Source organism: Ambystoma mexicanum, chromosome 1p (assembly GCF_040938575.1).
Source record: "Ambystoma mexicanum isolate Mex_15411 chromosome 1p, UKY_AmexF1_1, whole genome shotgun sequence".
In the NCBI taxonomy this organism is placed as follows: domain Eukaryota; kingdom Metazoa; phylum Chordata; class Amphibia; order Caudata; family Ambystomatidae; genus Ambystoma; species Ambystoma mexicanum.
The window spans coordinates 91,074,695-91,091,538 of record NC_090921.1 but is presented as its reverse complement, the minus strand read 5'-3'; the positions used below and the strand labels follow the sequence as shown (position 1 = coordinate 91,091,538).

Sequence of the window (16,844 nt, the reverse complement as noted above, 5' to 3'; positions counted from 1 at the left end):
CTAATCCCACTTAAAGCACGGGCGCCAACATGATCCATTCCATTGTGTAGGTGCTTATCCAGTCCTGTTTGTTTGCTTTGCATTCTGGCACTTCTAGTTGCACTCCCCCCCTCCTATCGCCCCCCCCCCAATCATCAAGCTCGAACTAAGAAAGCAGTTACAGATTGGAATGGATCCTTATTCACAAGCACTATCTCCTCGAGCCGTTCAGCCAGGTGACTAATTGTACAGCTCCTTCCGATTAGCCCTTCATGGAGCAACACAATCCAGCGCTGCACCTGGCCCCATCTTTTCCCCTCATTATTACACACCCCCAACATCCATGCTTCCTCGGAACATCTATATTCTTTCGAAGGGTCAACACAGTTGTGGGAGTGAGGGGGGCCAGAGTTGTTCTATAAGAGCGTATTCAAGCCAGTGCTGCCAGAATTCAGAAGTAACTTTGGCAACGGTACGCCGCTATAGAGCCCTTAGTTTAAGCTGTCTTGGACTTGCACTGCATACCACTGCAAAGGTACTGCTGTCGAGAGACAGGGCGACAGCCATCTTGGGAGGTAATAGTGATTCTAGCCCACTGAACCAAGAAGACCCTTGTCATTAATTAACAGAAAAGCATCAACTCGGCAATGACCATGTGCAGCCAGTAGGAAGACTGGGATGTGTACAACACTGGCCTATTGCTGTAGGTCTTACAATCATCTCTATAGGGCATTACTCCCAGGAGGCTAAAGCTCTATTGCGATGCCGTTCCGTTTAGCAAACATAAGTGCTTTTTTGTGCCATGTTTGGTGTATAGAAGTCATAATCATTGTTTGCCAACAATTCTAGAGGCCTGTCATGTGCAAGTGAGAATCTGGCATGCACTGGCCGTTCTTTCGTCCCACTCTCTTGTACCCGGATCTTTGGAAACTAAACATTTTCGAAAGCTGGCGGCAAAAAATACCTGCCTTAATTCATTTTGTGTGCATGATGTGGGGGGCGTCACAGGGGAAGTGAGGGGTTGCTTTGTTTTTATGGGGTTTGAAAGGAAAGGTGCCACGCCTTATTCCTCTCTCCCCCACAATCTATACTCCTGCCTGTTACCCACGCTTATAGGGGCGGTGAATGAAATTGCCTCTGCTCACATTTCAACCACCAGAATTGAAATGCCGGAAATGTGTTCCCCAGCCACAGTCAATGCTCTTTAATGCCCATGACCTTTGTCAAGAATAAGACTCTTGGGGAAGTGATGCCCAAAACGTTCTTTCTGCGCTTCCCGTCCGAATTGCCTGAGGAAGCGCGGTCCACACACAACTACATGAGGGAAACTGATTCAAGATAGCCGCTGTCCGATCCACCCGTTCGTCCGTCCGCGTGGTGTAGCGGCTAGTTCTTCACCATCCCAAGCCCTTGATAACCGCCTCACTCTCCCCTTTATTGTTTGTTACAAGTGTTCCGATACCAGCATAAGGAGTGTGGGGAAGAGGGCTGTGGTGGCTGGACAAGGGCCGGTGCCCAGCCATGCTCAGGCACTCAGGAAAAACTGCTTGTAGTATTTGTTCATCTGCTCCAGGAAGATGAAGGTCAGTACGGTGTGGGGCCCCAGCCGGGCATAGTATGGGGTGAACCCTTTCCAGAGACTGAAGAAGCCTTCGTAGCGGATGACTTTCACCAGAACGTCCTGGAAAACAAACAAAAAGGTTCTCACTTTTTACCAGCACCAGAAATGGCAGACAGTTATCACCCACTTCAAGAAAACTAATATCCCTGCATCGTCGTAAAGGGCAGCAGAAGATTGTCTGTTGGCATAAACCAGACACATTAGATCATCGTATACAAATCTCAAATTTTGAAGCGGAGGTGCCAAGCACAGTTTAATAGTCGCCAATGGGTAGACCGGCACTCTATGCAGACTGGGCTGGGTCCAGGCCAATTCCAAATGTTGGGCATTGAATGTGCTAAACACAGCAGGCAGACTGGAAGCTGCTTGCCCATGATTGATACAGAGGGTCTGTGATTCCAGGTTCACACATCATTTCTCGTGAGTGTGGTTTCCTACCAACAGATTAACAATGTAGCTAAGGTACAAAAGCTATTATTAAAATCACTAAATAGGTTAATTCATCGATCAGCTCCATGAGAACGGAGTCATGTTAAAAGGACCTTAGCTGTTATCCAACTTTAAAAAAAAAAAGTTATTTGTGTTTGGTTATAATCAATCTTTACAAAAATGAACAAGTTGCTCTCTAACCTGGTAACGTTCTTTCGATGGGATGGTCCGACGACGTATTCCATATGTGTGACAGGTAATCACCACAGCTGTGCTTGCTTCAGAAAACTTTCGGCTTATGCGTCCTGCGTCGATGACGTTGAGCCGACGTCACCGGATGTTATAAGTAGGATGCCCGTAGCCTCAGTTGTAGCTTTTTCACAGAACGTGTGGCACCAATCTTCTGCCAGTATGACCACAGAAAGCCTTGCGGAAACGTAAGCTGCAATCGCATAAGAAATTCTGTAGCGGGGCAGGTAGGGAGGGAGGGAGCGATATGGAATACATCGTTGGACCATCCCATCAAAAGAACGTTACCAGGTAAGAGAATAACTTGTTCTTCGAGGGGATTGGGTACTCTGACGTATTCCATATCTATGACAGACTCCCAAAGCAGTACCAACGTATGGAGGAGGAAAAAGAATTTAGAATATAGAAATTTAGAATTCCCAATCAAATTACAGAGTAAAGGACCACCTTGCCAAAGGCCAGATCCTGCCCATGGATAGAATCTAGGGAGTAGTGTCTTACAAACGTATGGACCGAAGCCCAAGTGACTGCTTCATAGATGTTACGAATAGGAACACCCCTCTTCATGGCAGTAGAGGCAGCCATACCCCTAGAAGAATGGGCCTGTAAGCCTACCAGAGAGTCCTTACCCGCCAAGTGGTAAAATTCAGAAATTGCCAAGATAATCCATCTGGACAAAGTCTGCTTAGTAACAGCTTGTCCCAAATGCCTTCCAGTGTAACCAATAAAGAGCTGATCGCCCACTATGATTCGGGACATGCGTGAAATGTAGAAACTTAAAGCCCTCCTAGGATCCAACCTATGGAGCCTCTCCTCGTCCGTACCAGGATGCGGAGGCGGATAGAATGCCGGAAGAATGATCTTCTGGCTTAAATGAAATTCCGATACAACTTTCGGAAGAAATGAAGGACAGACTCCAAGGACAACCCTGTCCTTATGAAACACTGAAGGGTGGCTTAACAGAAAGTGCCTGCAACTCACTCACTCTGAGAGCAGAAGTAACCGCAACTAAAAATACAGTTTTAAGGGTTAACAGATTCAAAGGACAAGAATGTAAAGGCTCAAATGGAGCACCCATTAGGAATTTTAGAACAAGATTCAAATCCCAACTGGGCACCTGGAAAGCTGACGGTGGAAACACATTAGTGTGCCCTTTCAGAAACTGAGAAATTAAAGGAATCTTGAAATAAGAACACTCCTCAGACGAGCGCTTAAATATGGACAGCGCTGCCAGGTAACCTTTAATGGTACCCACTTGCAGGCCCTTGTGGGCTAAAGAAAGCAAAAAAGACAGAACCACAGGAATGTCACATGAAAAAGGATCCACATTCTTAACCCTGCACCAGTAGTAGAACTTTCTCCAAAGGCACAGGGACTCTGTTGCAGGCCGTCTGGCCGAAAGCAACACCTCTATCACGTCTTCAGGGAGGTCCCAATCCTTATACCTCAACCTTTCAGAAGCCAAGCGTGAAGGTTGAGGGATCTGACCTCTGGATGGAGAACCTGGCCCCACTTCCGTGAGAGCAGATCGTCTCGGTAGGGAAGACGACGTCGAGGGCAGATGGACAAGTCGAGAAGGTCCGGGTACTACGTTCTTCGGGCCCATGCCGGAGCAATGAGGATCATCCGGGAACCAAACCTCTGTAGCCTCCGCAGCACTTGTGGGATGACGGGGACTGGAGGAATCGCGTATAGCAGTGGGAAGGAGCACTCCACCACGAATGCATCCCCTAAGGCTCCTATTGGAGGAAATTCCCGCGAGCAGAACCTTTCGCACTTCCGGTTGACACTTGAGGCGAAGAGATCTACTTGTGGGGTACCCCAAAGGGCGAAGATCTCCAGGAGAATCTCCTGAGGCAGCTCTCACTCGTGAGAGATCGCGCTCTGCCTGCTCAGAGCGTCCTCCGTCTCGTTTTCGTCTCCGGCCAGATGAACTGCCGAGATCAAAATTTCCTGCTGGATGGCCCAGAACCAGAGCTGCATCGCCTCTCTGCACAGAAGAAGTGACCCTGCGCCCCGCACCCTTTTGTTGAGGTAGTGCATGGCCACTGTGTTGTCCGTCAGAATCAGAACATTCTTCCCCTCGCACAGTCGGCAGAAAAGCCTTCAGGGCAAGCCTGACAGCCCTCAGCTCCAACAGACTGATATGGAGTCTGGACTCCAACGGAGACCAACGACCGCTGACTGTCAACTCGTTGGCATGAGCTCCCCATCCCGTGAAGGACGCGTCTGTCACGATCGTCACCTCCGGCCAGGGTAGCCAAAATGGAGCCCCCCCCTCATCAGATTGCCTTCAACGGCCCACCACAGAAGGTCCTGGGCGACCGAGGACGGCAGCTGAACGGGGTCCGACATCCTGCCAGAGGACTGTGACCACTGCATCTTGAGGGCCCATTGCAGAGATGTCATCCGCAACCTGGCCTCTGGCACCAGAAGAATGCAGGATGCCATGAGGCCGAGCAACCTCAAGAACTCGAACGCAAGGAGACTCTGGGCATGTTGAAACTTGTGCACCATCTGTTGAATGTGATGAGCCCTCACCTGGGGAGGGAAACACTGCCCCAGGGATGTGTCGAGCACTGCTCCGATGTACTGGAGCCGCTGTGTTGGCGTCAAGTGGGACTTCTTTAAGTTGAGGGAGAAGCCCAGCTTGTGTAGGGAGTGGCAGGTGACTGACAGATGAACCAGGACTTGCTCGGGAGAGCACGCCCTGAACAACCAATCGTCCATGTAGGGGTAGACTTGAATCCCCCCTTTCCTGAGATACACTGCCACCACCACCATGGGCTTGGTGAAGACCCTCAGGCTGAGGTCAATCCGAACGGCAGGACCCGAAACTGAAAGTGCGAGTCGCCAAACGCGAACCTCAGGTACTTCTTGTACTTGGGATGAATCGGCACATGAAAGTAAGCGTCATTGAGGTCGAGAGACACCAACCAGTCCTGCAGGAGCTTGATCAAACCGCGCAAGTCCATGAAGGGTCTCAATCCCCCGTCCTTCTTGGAAATCATCCCTTGTTCCTCTCCGCTACAGGCACCAGTTCTATGGCACCTTTCTCCAGCAGGGATTGTGTTTCCTGTGCAAGGATCGGATCCAGACTCTTCAAAGAGAGATTCCCTGGTGGATTGTCGCGAGGCCTCTGCCAGAAAGGAAGACAGTAGCCGTGGGCTATGATCTCCAGAACCCACACATCTGAAGTAATGGCACGCCATTCTACAAGATGCTGCGCCAGCCTTCCCCCAACCGGTGAACCATGGGACATGGTCTCATGACTGAGCTGATGTGGCTGCGGAATTGCCGAGGGTAAAGAGGCAACTGCCCGAGCGGCCTTGGCACCTCAAGTGCCTTGTTTTCCACCTCTGGTACTCCGACGGTTGCCCATTTCACTTGCAGCTCCCCTCGATCTACCAAAAGATGAGTAATATCGAAAGGAACCTCCCCTCCATTGTTGTCCCCTTGGACGAAAAGGCAGAGCTTGGCGAACTGCAGCGCTCAACGACTTCGCTGCAGCTTCAGAGGTCTGCAACCTCTCAAGGCTCTCGTCAGCCTTGCTGCCAAAAAGATGTTCACCATCAAAGGACATGTTGAGGAGCCGGGCTTGTAAAACAGGAGCAAACCCCGATTTCCACAACCTCGCAAATCTGCGCATTACGGTGCTCGTCGCCATGGACCGGCTGACACAATCTGCCATGTCCAGACACGACCGAACGGATTCACACATGGCATCCTTGCCATCCTGAACAAGAGCAAGAAAGCCATCCCGTTCCTCCCCTTCGGGAATGTGTTCAGCCGCCAAAGAGACACAATTCCACAGAGTATGAGTGAAACGTGCTAGGGCACACACAGAGTTGGCAGCCTGTAAAGCCAAACCACAGAAGAAAACAATTTCTTCACCCAGCCATCAAAACGTTTGTCGTCCCCATCAGGAGGGATGGTAGGGTACGAAGCCTGTTTTGCCGGGGCCGTAGCCGCCTGCACCACCAAACTCTCCGGAGTGGGGTGCGTAGTCAAGTAGCTGGGGTCGCTACTGGCTGGATGATATTTCTTCGGCAAAGACTTGCTCACTGCCGGGAGACTCCCCAGAGCAGTCCAAGCTGCTGCCACCATTCTCTGCAAAGCCATATGCAATGGCAGTACCGGGTCAGTTGGTGGACTTTGGTCAAGGATATCCGTCAGGTCATCCTACAGAAAATCCACTGGTGGCGCAAACCACCCCAAGAATTCCGTTACCCTCGACATAAGGGGCCAGTATGAGGACTCAGCGTGGGTGCCAGGCTCAAGCCTACCGAATTCCACCTCCGAAGAGGTGGCATCATACAACGACTGACGCAGGTCTTCAAGCTGGCTATGACCAGACAAAATCTCGTCAGGTACCTCAGCCGGAACCAAACCTTCTTCCTCAGACCCTTCCTCCACCTCAGAAATGTAATCCAGAGGCTGGAATGGGGGCACAGAAAAAGGGACAAAGACTTTTTTAGCTTGGCCAGAGCCTTTCTAGGGGGTTCCACCGTGCCAGGGGGTAACTCCGACAAAGCAGCCTCGAAAGGCGTCGATGGAATCGGCGTCGACGTGGAGCGTGGCGCCGAAGGCTTCGACACAGTCCTCGAGGGTGGAGCCACGAGCATGTCCTTCGACAGCCTGGGCGCCAATGGCGTCGATGGCTTCCTCGGAGGCAGAGCCTCAAGTGAGTCCATCGACGACCTCAGCACCGAAGACGTCGATGTCTTCTTCGAAGACCTCACAGGCTCCGACAGTCTCGAGGGCGTCGCGGACCGGGACCTGGAGCGGGCATGTCTAGAGCGATCCACCTTGTCCGATCAAGACTTCGAAGGTGCTCGATGATCGCGCCGACCACCCGAGCCCGAAGGCGTGCGAGTGGCGGCTCTAGCACAGTCACGGCCGGCGTCTTTCGACGGCGCAGACGGAACAGAGCCCTGCAACTGAAAAATCTCCATCATCTCCTGCCGAAATGAATCCCATTCCGCAGGAGTGGAATGATTGTTGGGACAAGCCGCCGGCCATGGCCGGCGCCCTCGGACGAGGAAGGCGACCGATGACGGCTCGCTTCTGTGAGTGCCTCGAAGAGGCAGAGGAATGGCAGGACCTACTCCGGGACTGAGACCCCCCCGGACCGATGACGACGATGCCCTCGAATCGTCATTCGAAAGCCCAGCGGATCTCGACTTCCGAGGCTTGGCCACCTTACCAACAGAAAGCTTCTTACGCTCCCGCAAGGCCTTCGACGTAAGCGACTGGCAGTCTACACAATCACCCATGTCGTGGCCCTCACCGAGGCACCAGAGGCAGGCGTCGTGCGAGTCCGTCAACGACATCTTGGACCCGCAGTCACAACACTTCTTAAAACCCGGCCGCGGGGTGGAAGAAGACGAAGAGATCATGGAATTCTTCACAACGTACAGGTTTGAAGAACCGAAAGAACAGAACTCAGAAGAACCGAGGCGCGCTGAGATCTCCGAAGCGAACACGTTTGCGGAAAAAACTGAACTGAGGCTGAGAAATCCGTGCGTCCTACTTCTAACATCCAGTGACGTCGGCTCGATGGAGGCCATCGAGGACAGCGTATCAATGTCATCGACGCAGAAAATTTTCCAAAGCAGCACAGCTGTGGTGATTACCCGTCATAGATATGGAATACGTCGGAGGACCCAATCTCCTCGAAACAACTTTACTTAACATCAAATTTCTCTTCATACAACATATAAAAATAAAACACATAAACCCATTAATACAAGACCCTTTGGCAGTTTTAGTTTTAAAAAAGCCGTTATATTCAATGACATTATAAAGATATATCAATGCCATCTTAACTTTCAAATCGAGCAAGCTCTTCTTCAGCAATCTTTAAAAAATTGCCTAATGCTAGAATTAGAGGGTAATATGTTCCATTCATAATTCTGCCCCATAAAAATTCAGTGCGATCAGCAAATTCAACGGTAACAAATTTCATCAAAGAAAGCGAGCGTGAATTTTTAAAATGTGGTCACTCTAGCACCAGATGTTTAAGGGTTTCATAGTGTTCCATACGACTGGGAAACCTACATTCCATAAATTGCATAGCAATTGACAGACCAGTCCATCGGTGACAACGTTCTTTAGTGTGAAATTGATTCATCCTAAAACGCATGAATGAACTTCTTATAATAGGACAAGGAAATATGGCAACAGAGAATACCTGGTACATGTTTTCATAAGAATGTGGCATATTCACAATATGAAGAAGTTTCAGTTGATCTAAAGTGCATATCCAATCTTCTTCTTCACAAAACCAGGTCGAAAGCTTAGATCATCATGTGATACCCCAAGTTGATCTAAAATCACTTGCATGCGGACCTTAAACTTATTAATAGAGCGTACTGATTGTTCTACCATCAATACTTGCAGATCTTTAAATAAACAATTTTTAGGCGGATTCAAAAATTTTGCATAAATGGACAGCAAGCGCCATGACACTCTTCATGATAACGATATCAGACTTAACTTGTGTCTAATCACGCAGTTAGGGATAGACAATGCCATGCGTAATGCTCCTTTGAGTAAACGACCTTGCAAAGAATCGAGGTAGGTTCTTAAATAAAAGGGGAATATTTCAAAGATGTAAATAATGGCAGCTTGCACTTTCATAGTGAGAAAATCACATAGGGGGATTAGTGAGAATTGGCAGTATTTGATGAAAATTAACTTCACTTGGCTTCCTAACGGACAAGCTTTCTGATTAAGCCTCTCTTTCCAAATGCAAATGGAGGAATTACAACTTAGATGGTATCCAAGGTAACGAATCTCAGATTGAAGTTGAACTACAAGATCGCCAATTCTCCAGCGATATGATTTTATTTTTCTGCCAGCATTGAAAACAAGTATGCTTGTTTTGCTAACATTAGGAATAAGGTTTAAATTAAAGGCACATTATTCAAATGTAATTAATTTAGCCTGAAGACCAGCTGGAGTCCATTATAAGCAAATCATCTGCAAATGCTAGCCAATACAATTTAATAGATCCAATTGTTACTGGATACATCCCTAACTCTTCCCACCCCTGTCCCAAATCACAAAGATAGAGATTAAAAAGAATCGCTGGTAAATTGCAACCTTGTTTAAGGCCAAGTTTTGATCGATTCGGTGATGGCACCTTCTCTGGAAAGCTTAAATTTGTAAGCAGTATTAGAATGTAACCTTATTAGCCATTATATTAATTCCGGAGGAATGCCCTGTACATATAGTTTGGCCCAAAGTAGATCCCTTACGACACAGTCAAATGCAGAAGATAGATCAATACTTGCAATGTATAACTAGAAAGATAGCGTGAGTTGAGAGATTAGATCTTTCAGCTGACTGCTCAGATCTTTCCACATTAAACGGATTCCTGACTACTAGTCAGCCTCTTGCGAACTACATATTCCAGCAGCCTTTGAGCTGCAGAAATAGAAACGTCAGACGCTTCAGCGCCGACACTTCTGGGACGGTGCCGGTCTACGCCGGTCCACGGCGGGCATCGGCTATCGGCCCTACACTCTGCCCGATTACATCCATACAGGGTTAACAAAACAGGTAAGAAATGGGCTTTTTAAAATTCCTACAGTTGCTAACTGATGCAAACAAACTTGAAAACGAAAGACTGGTTAAAAGTTTTCTCGACAACAGAGAGAAATCTCTGAGCCTCTCCTTTCAGGCACAGACACCTTGCCAAATGAAACACATTCCCAGACCATTTCGAGACCTACCACCCCCGCTATCACTCACTTAATACCTACTTGCCCTGGAAATGCCACCTTGAAAATTGCACTCCTAAATACCAGGTCACTCAACAAACACTCACAAGATGTGCATGATTACATTACTCAAGATAATTTGGACATACTCTTCCTCACGGAAACTTGGTTGCAGGAACCAATAGGCCCAATTATCGATAGTGCTGTCCCCCACAATTATAACATTTACTATGAAAACCGGACATCAGGTAAAGGAGGGGGGTAGCTATAATAGCTAAACAGACTCTGAAGGCTGTTCACTACTAAAATCCTTTGCACGGGTTGCGAAGTTCGTCATCTAAAACTCACGCCCTCCAACAACCATTGCATCAACCTCATCGTCCTATACAGCCCCCCTTCATTGACCTCAGACTTCAATGACGAATTATGTCACATTTTGAATAATCTGAAGGGAACCAATACTGGGACTATCCTCTTGGGCGATCTGAATAGATGGCGAGGTAACCCCGGCGACAAAGAGGCTATAAGCCTAGAAAACAGCCTAACAAACATTAATTACCATATCGCTAATAAGGGCTCCACTTGCATCTCTGGTAATCAACTTGACTGGATTATCACAAATAACGTTCAATTGCCAGTGACCGATACCATTCCATGCATTTGGACAGATCACTACAAAGTTGAAGCTACATTCTCCCTCACTTTCAAAGCTGATCATTTTGACAATTCCCCTAAACCAGTTCTAAGCAGAAACTTTAAGAAAATCACACATGACATTCTCAAAGAAGGCCTTACTCATGTCATGAACAATACTGCAGATAATGATTCTTGTGAAAACATCATCCGCAAATTCAATAATAATTTCCAGGAGATTCTCGACAAACATGCGCCACTTAAAAATAAACAGGCTCGCCCCAACCCTAACCACCAGCATTGGTACACACCTGAATTGAGCACTTTCAAAATAGCTAAAAGGAAATTAGAAAGAACATGGCACAAAACCCCTTCAGAGGAAAATAAAGTAAACTGGAAAAAATGTGACCTCTCATACAGAGCCAAACTGGTTGAAGTAAAAAAAAGAATACTCTAATACTCAAATTACCAGTGCTTCTAACTCCACTGGAAAATTCTTCCAAATCCTAAAATCCTTAGAAAAACCACCCACTCTCTCCTCACCCTTTCAACCAACCTTGACCGACTGCGAAGCAGTTCAACTTGCCTTTTCGAATAAAATCAAAAAAGCCAGAGACTCCATTATAAATTGCAAAACATTGGATCCATCACCACCTGCGCAACCCAAGGTGACTTATCCTGCTCTAGACATCCCTAAATTCACATTCTCACCAGTTTCCATCGAAGACATGAATGACACTCTTTCTTCCATAAATTGTACCACCTGCGCCGAAAACATCATACCTCCAAAACTGATTCTTGATAATGTTGAAATCTTTTCCCCTTTTCTCTGTCGTATGACAAATGCTTCCTTCAGGGACCGGAAGGTACCGACAGAAATTAAAACAGTCACAGTCACCCCCCTAGTCAAGAAACCGGGACTAGATCAACAAGACCCCACCAACCTCAGACCCATTACTAATTGTAACTTTCTCCTGAAGGTACTCGACAAAATAGCGACCAAACAACTGCAAGATTATGTAGATCAACACAGCCTGCTACACCCCCAACAATCGGGCTTCAGAAGTGCCCACAGCACAGAGTCAGCACTGTTGGACTTGCAGACAGAAATGCTGAGCATCCTGGACAGAGGTAAAACAGGATTGTTAATCCTCTTGGACCTCTCGACGGCTTTTGATTTGTTAGATCACGGAAAGCTCCGAGAGGCCCTAGGCGCAGCTGGTAGCTGCTCCCATGATGCAATAGATTGGGTATCATCATTTCTAGAAGACAGGAATTCAAAACTCAATTGGGCAGGTCATTCCACCTCACCCAAACCTGTAGATTGTGGCGTCCCTCAGGGAGCCAGCTTCTCTCCCTTGCTCTTCAACTTATACATCCGTTGCCTCTGTACACTTCTATCTCAGCTTGGAATCTTTTTCACCAATTTCGCTGAAGATACACAGCTCATTCTAGAGTTGAGTGGAAACCATTCCTTAGACAACGAGAAGTTATCGGTTATTTACAACACCATTGAAAACTGGATGATAACACACTGGATGTGTCTTAATAGCTCCAAAACAGAACTTATGACCTTTGGAAGCGCTAAAGCCTTAAACAATCTTGGCTCGGACTATTCCACCTTCACTATAAAAGACTCCACCATTAAGGTATCAAATAAGTTCAAAACCCTAGGTATTTATTTACAATCTTCCCTAGGTGCAGAAGCCCAAACCGCTTATTTAAAGCGAAATTGTCAATATTACCAAAGGCTTCTCTGCCAGATCAGACCATTTCTAAACATCAAGAATAGTGCCACGATAGGGAGAGCTACCATTCTGTCTCGCTTGGATTATGGGAATGCGTTAATGCTTGGCGCCAGCAGCAACTGCCTGAAACAATGCCAGATTATCCAGAATAATGCTGTCAGGTCCATCACTAACAAATCTAAGCGTGAACACATCACCAAGGACAGAAATGATCTCCATTGGTTGGCAGTGAAGGAACGGATCCTGTTTAAATCACTGTCCCTAACCCACTGATGTCTCTATGGCACGGCGCCAGCATACCTCAGGAAAGAATTCAGCTGGTATGAGCCGTGCCGTAGTTTGAGATCTGCCAAACAAGGACTGATCAATCCCAGCCTTCCAGGTAAAGCCACTGGTCTCGGTCGAGCTTTTCCGAGCCTGGCGACTTACCACTGGAACAAACTGCCTTGCAGCCTTAGACTAGAAAGCAACATCCAACTCTTTAGGAAGCAATTGAAGACCTTTCTCTTCAAATAATTAGGCAACTACTACACCGCATCATGTTGCCATCTTTCTGCTCCTCCTCTCTCTACTCTCTTTTTGTGTCGTCCCGTTAATCTTCGTCCTTGTGTCTTTTTTCGTGCCCTGATGCTTGCGAGCTTCGGCGCATTACAAATAAATAAATAAAATACCGGTTGTCCCCCTATCGTCTTAGTATTAGCAATGATGTGAGACATCAGAGATGCATTCAGAGAGGTGCCCATCTCCTTCCTGAAGCCTATCTGTTCTTTTGCAAGGATATTATTTTCTGTAGTAAAGTTTTCAAGCTTGTGCAGTAAGAGACCCGCAAAGATCTTAGCACTGGTATCAATAAGTGATATGGGACGATAATTGCAGGGATTCATGGCATGACCTTTCTTGTATATTGGGACAATCAAGGAAGTATCCCATATCTCAGGTATGTTACCGGTTTTCAACATTAAATCAAACTAGAGCTTAAGTATAGCTGCCCATAAAACAGGTTCAGATTAATAAATACATGAGGGAATACCGTCCGGACCAGGTGCATTTGAGTGAGATAATTTATTGATTGCCCAATTAATATCCTCCTCACACCAATGAAAAAGCCCATTTTACTGAGCGATTCAACACAAATGCATACGATCTGAAGCGAGCAGGAATGGAGAATTTCTCTAATATATATGATATCCATATGTGCTCAGGTATTATGTTTAGGTTAGAAGCTGTTTTAACCGGAGAGGTATTGCGTATAATAGACCATATATATTTAGAGTCATGTAAACTAAATTTGCGCACAATTTCACAATTAAGCTCATTGGACTTGGCTTTCTGCATAATTCTCAATTTATTTTTAAACAATAATAAAATACGATTTTTAGCAAGTTTAAGTTGAGCATAATCGGGAATTAACTTTTCGATAGTGCGCAATTCTTGATGTTTCTTACGTTTTAAGATCTGCACCTCAGCATCAAAAGTATGAGACCATTGTTGATCTTTTGTAAAGGATTTTACCTGAATGTCTTGAATGGCAGTTGTAATAATGTCACATATTATTCTTTCTTTGTCAAATAGCGACACATAAGGACCCCAATTGAAAACAGCGATGGTACATTCAGATTTTACTATATCCGATATCCACCTGCATAGACCCGGATTCCATCTAACTGATAGCTTGGGTCAATTGATTTCACTCGGAGGAAGCAGGTGATTAGTGTTGTTACAGTTATGTAATAAGGTCCTATTTAGCTGAATTGGAGCATGATCCCCAGTAATCATTGGATGAATAGGTAAGACTAAATGTAACAGTATGTAAAGTACTTGAGAAAGTGAAAACCTTGGGAATGATGATGGAGGCATCCCTAGGAGCAGAAGCTCCGACTCAGTACATTAAAAAAAACATGCAATTACTATCTGAGACTCCTCAGAGCCATTAGACCTTACCTATCAAAGAATAACTGCGCCACAGTGGCCAGAGCAACTTTCCTATCCCGACTGACTATGGGAACGCACTAATGGTAGGAGCCAACAAAAAGAGCCTACAGGCGTACCAGATTATCCAAAACAACGCGGTTAGGATAATCAAACGTAAATCTAAATCCGATCACATCAGTCACTCTAGGAAGGAATTACATTGGCTCAAAGTGGAGAGTAGAACCCACTTCAAGGCTCTCACAATAGCCCACAGATGCATCCATAGGAAGGCACCAGGCTACCTAAAAACCAAAATACGACCTTATGTTCCAAGCCGCACATTAAGATCCATGGATCAAAAGAGGATCACAAACGCATGTCCAGACTGGGAAAATTCTTTCCAGTCATCACAGCAGGTATCTGGAACAGCCTGCCAGTCCACATAAGGAAAGAATCTAACTACTTACGCCTTCGTAAGCTAGTGAAAACGCACCTCTTCAGCTGAGATCGCCATCCCTGACCCACTGATCTTGAGTTTCTATTAGGAACTGTCCTGTCACATTTATGTTATGTCCTCGTGTCCATGTCTCTGCGCCACGAAACTCGCGAGTTACCGGCACATTACAAATAAACAAATTTAAAAAAAATACTGGAGATGGAAAAGAGATCAATCAATGATGTACAGTTGCCACGACTCCATGTATGCTGGAGACCTGCTACCTGATTACTTACAAACAATATCTCCCAATTATCAAAGTAAGCAATCCATTTGGCACCACGACTCTGGGCTCCAAACATTGCCACATTCCCAAGGAAGTTATTATATGCAAGGCTAGAGTAACACATAGAATTAAAGTCACCTGCAATGATGATCTTGGGCAAATGCTTCAGGTTGTGAATATATTCTAAACATTGATCTAAATCATTAAACATCTCCTCTAAGGTTATTTTTAGAGGATTCCAGTATAAGGATAGTACAAAAAGCCAATCCTCATCCTTTTCATGCATCTGTATTTCAATTGCGATCACATTAGAGGACTAATATACCAGGGACGATTTACATCTAATCCTATTACTGATTGCAATTGGAAGTCCTCCCATCGGGCGTCCAAGAATACCTTTCATTGCATGCCTACATACAGTATGGTACCCTTCAACAGGCAAATCAGTAATGCATATTGTTTCCTGTAAGAGGATAATATCAGGATGAAGTTCTGAAGCAAAGCTGGTTAACCCCCCCTCAAGACCATGATATCCACAAGAATTCCACAATATAAAAGATAGATCTGAATTCTTTGTTTGCTAAGTCGTAGTTGGTACCATTTTAAAGGAGGAAATTGATTGTAGGTTAACATTACCCACTGTTAATGCAATGAGCTGTGAAATTCAAGTTTGCTCATTGGTTTTATCCAGCTGGACAGCATTAGACAGAGTAGCGGCTAACTTTGGAGCTGGTTTCTGCAAGAATTCTTGGGCCTCAATTTTAGAATTAAAGGTACAAAGGTACAAAGGGAAAAACCCATGTCGTTTAGTTCTGTTCTAAATCTCCAAATCAACTTTAGGACCATTGCATTGGATACATATCCTAACATTCTATGATTATTTTCAAGGGCCAAGAAGAAGGTTCTCACTTTTTACCAGTGCCAGAAATGGCAGACAGTTATCACCCACTTCAAGAAAACTAATATCCCTGCATCGTCCGAAAGGGGCGGCAGAAGATTGTCTGTTGGCATAAACCTAGACACATTAGATCATTGTATACAAATCTCACATTTTGACAGCTGAGGTGCCAAGCACCGTTTAATAGTGGCCAATGGGTAGGCCGGCACTCTATGCAGACTGGGCTGGGTCCAGGCCAATTCCAAATGTTGGGCATTGAATGTGCTAAACACAGCAGGCAGACTGGAAGCTGCTTGCCCATGAATGATACAGAGGGTCTGTGATTCCAGGTTCACACATCATGCTTCATGAGTGTGGTTTCCTACCAACAAACAGATTAACAATGTAGCTAAGGTACAAAAGCTATTATTAAAATCACTAAATACGTTAATTCATCGATCAGCTTCATGAGAACGGAGTCATGTTGAAAGGACCTTAGCTGTTATCTAACTTTTTACTACAAAAGAGATATATTTAATAGTATATGACACACTCAAATGCCATTAAATGACTTTAAAAGCATCCAGCAGAGTGTCCACACTAATGAAGTTAACAAATATTAATGCATGAAACAAAGTGTATACGTTGCCGCTTTCATTTGAATCTTTTAAGCATTGCACGCAACAGGGATGGTGTGAAGAATCCTGCAGATACCTCACTGAAACCCGGCCTAAAGTCTCCGCCCAGGTGTTCAGGGGAAGGCAGACGCTTCCTGATCCAAACCTGGCAATGGTGTAGTGCGGGGCTCAAGGTGGTAGGATATTACGTGGATGAGACCCAGTATTTTTCCTCTGGAAGGAAGAATCTTCCCAAAGTGCCCAGAGAGGGGAAGGCACAGTGTCATCTTAATGTCCCTAACTCTTATATAAGATCTCAAGTTGCGGACCT

General features: G+C 45.9%; 1 protein-coding gene across 1 annotated transcript in view; it reads right to left on the bottom strand.

Annotated features, from left to right (window-relative positions):
• Positions 1 to 1,355: 1,355 nt before the first annotated feature.
• SLC25A11 (solute carrier family 25 member 11) overlaps positions 1,356 to 16,844 on the bottom strand; it is a 143,433-nt gene continuing 127,944 nt past the window's right edge. Inside the window, exon 8 of the mRNA XM_069643856.1 lies at positions 1,356 to 1,660. Within this exon, the coding sequence (XP_069499957.1) occupies positions 1,505 to 1,660 (156 nt within the window). The 3' untranslated portion in view covers positions 1,356 to 1,504. The remainder of the gene's footprint in view (positions 1,661 to 16,844) is intronic.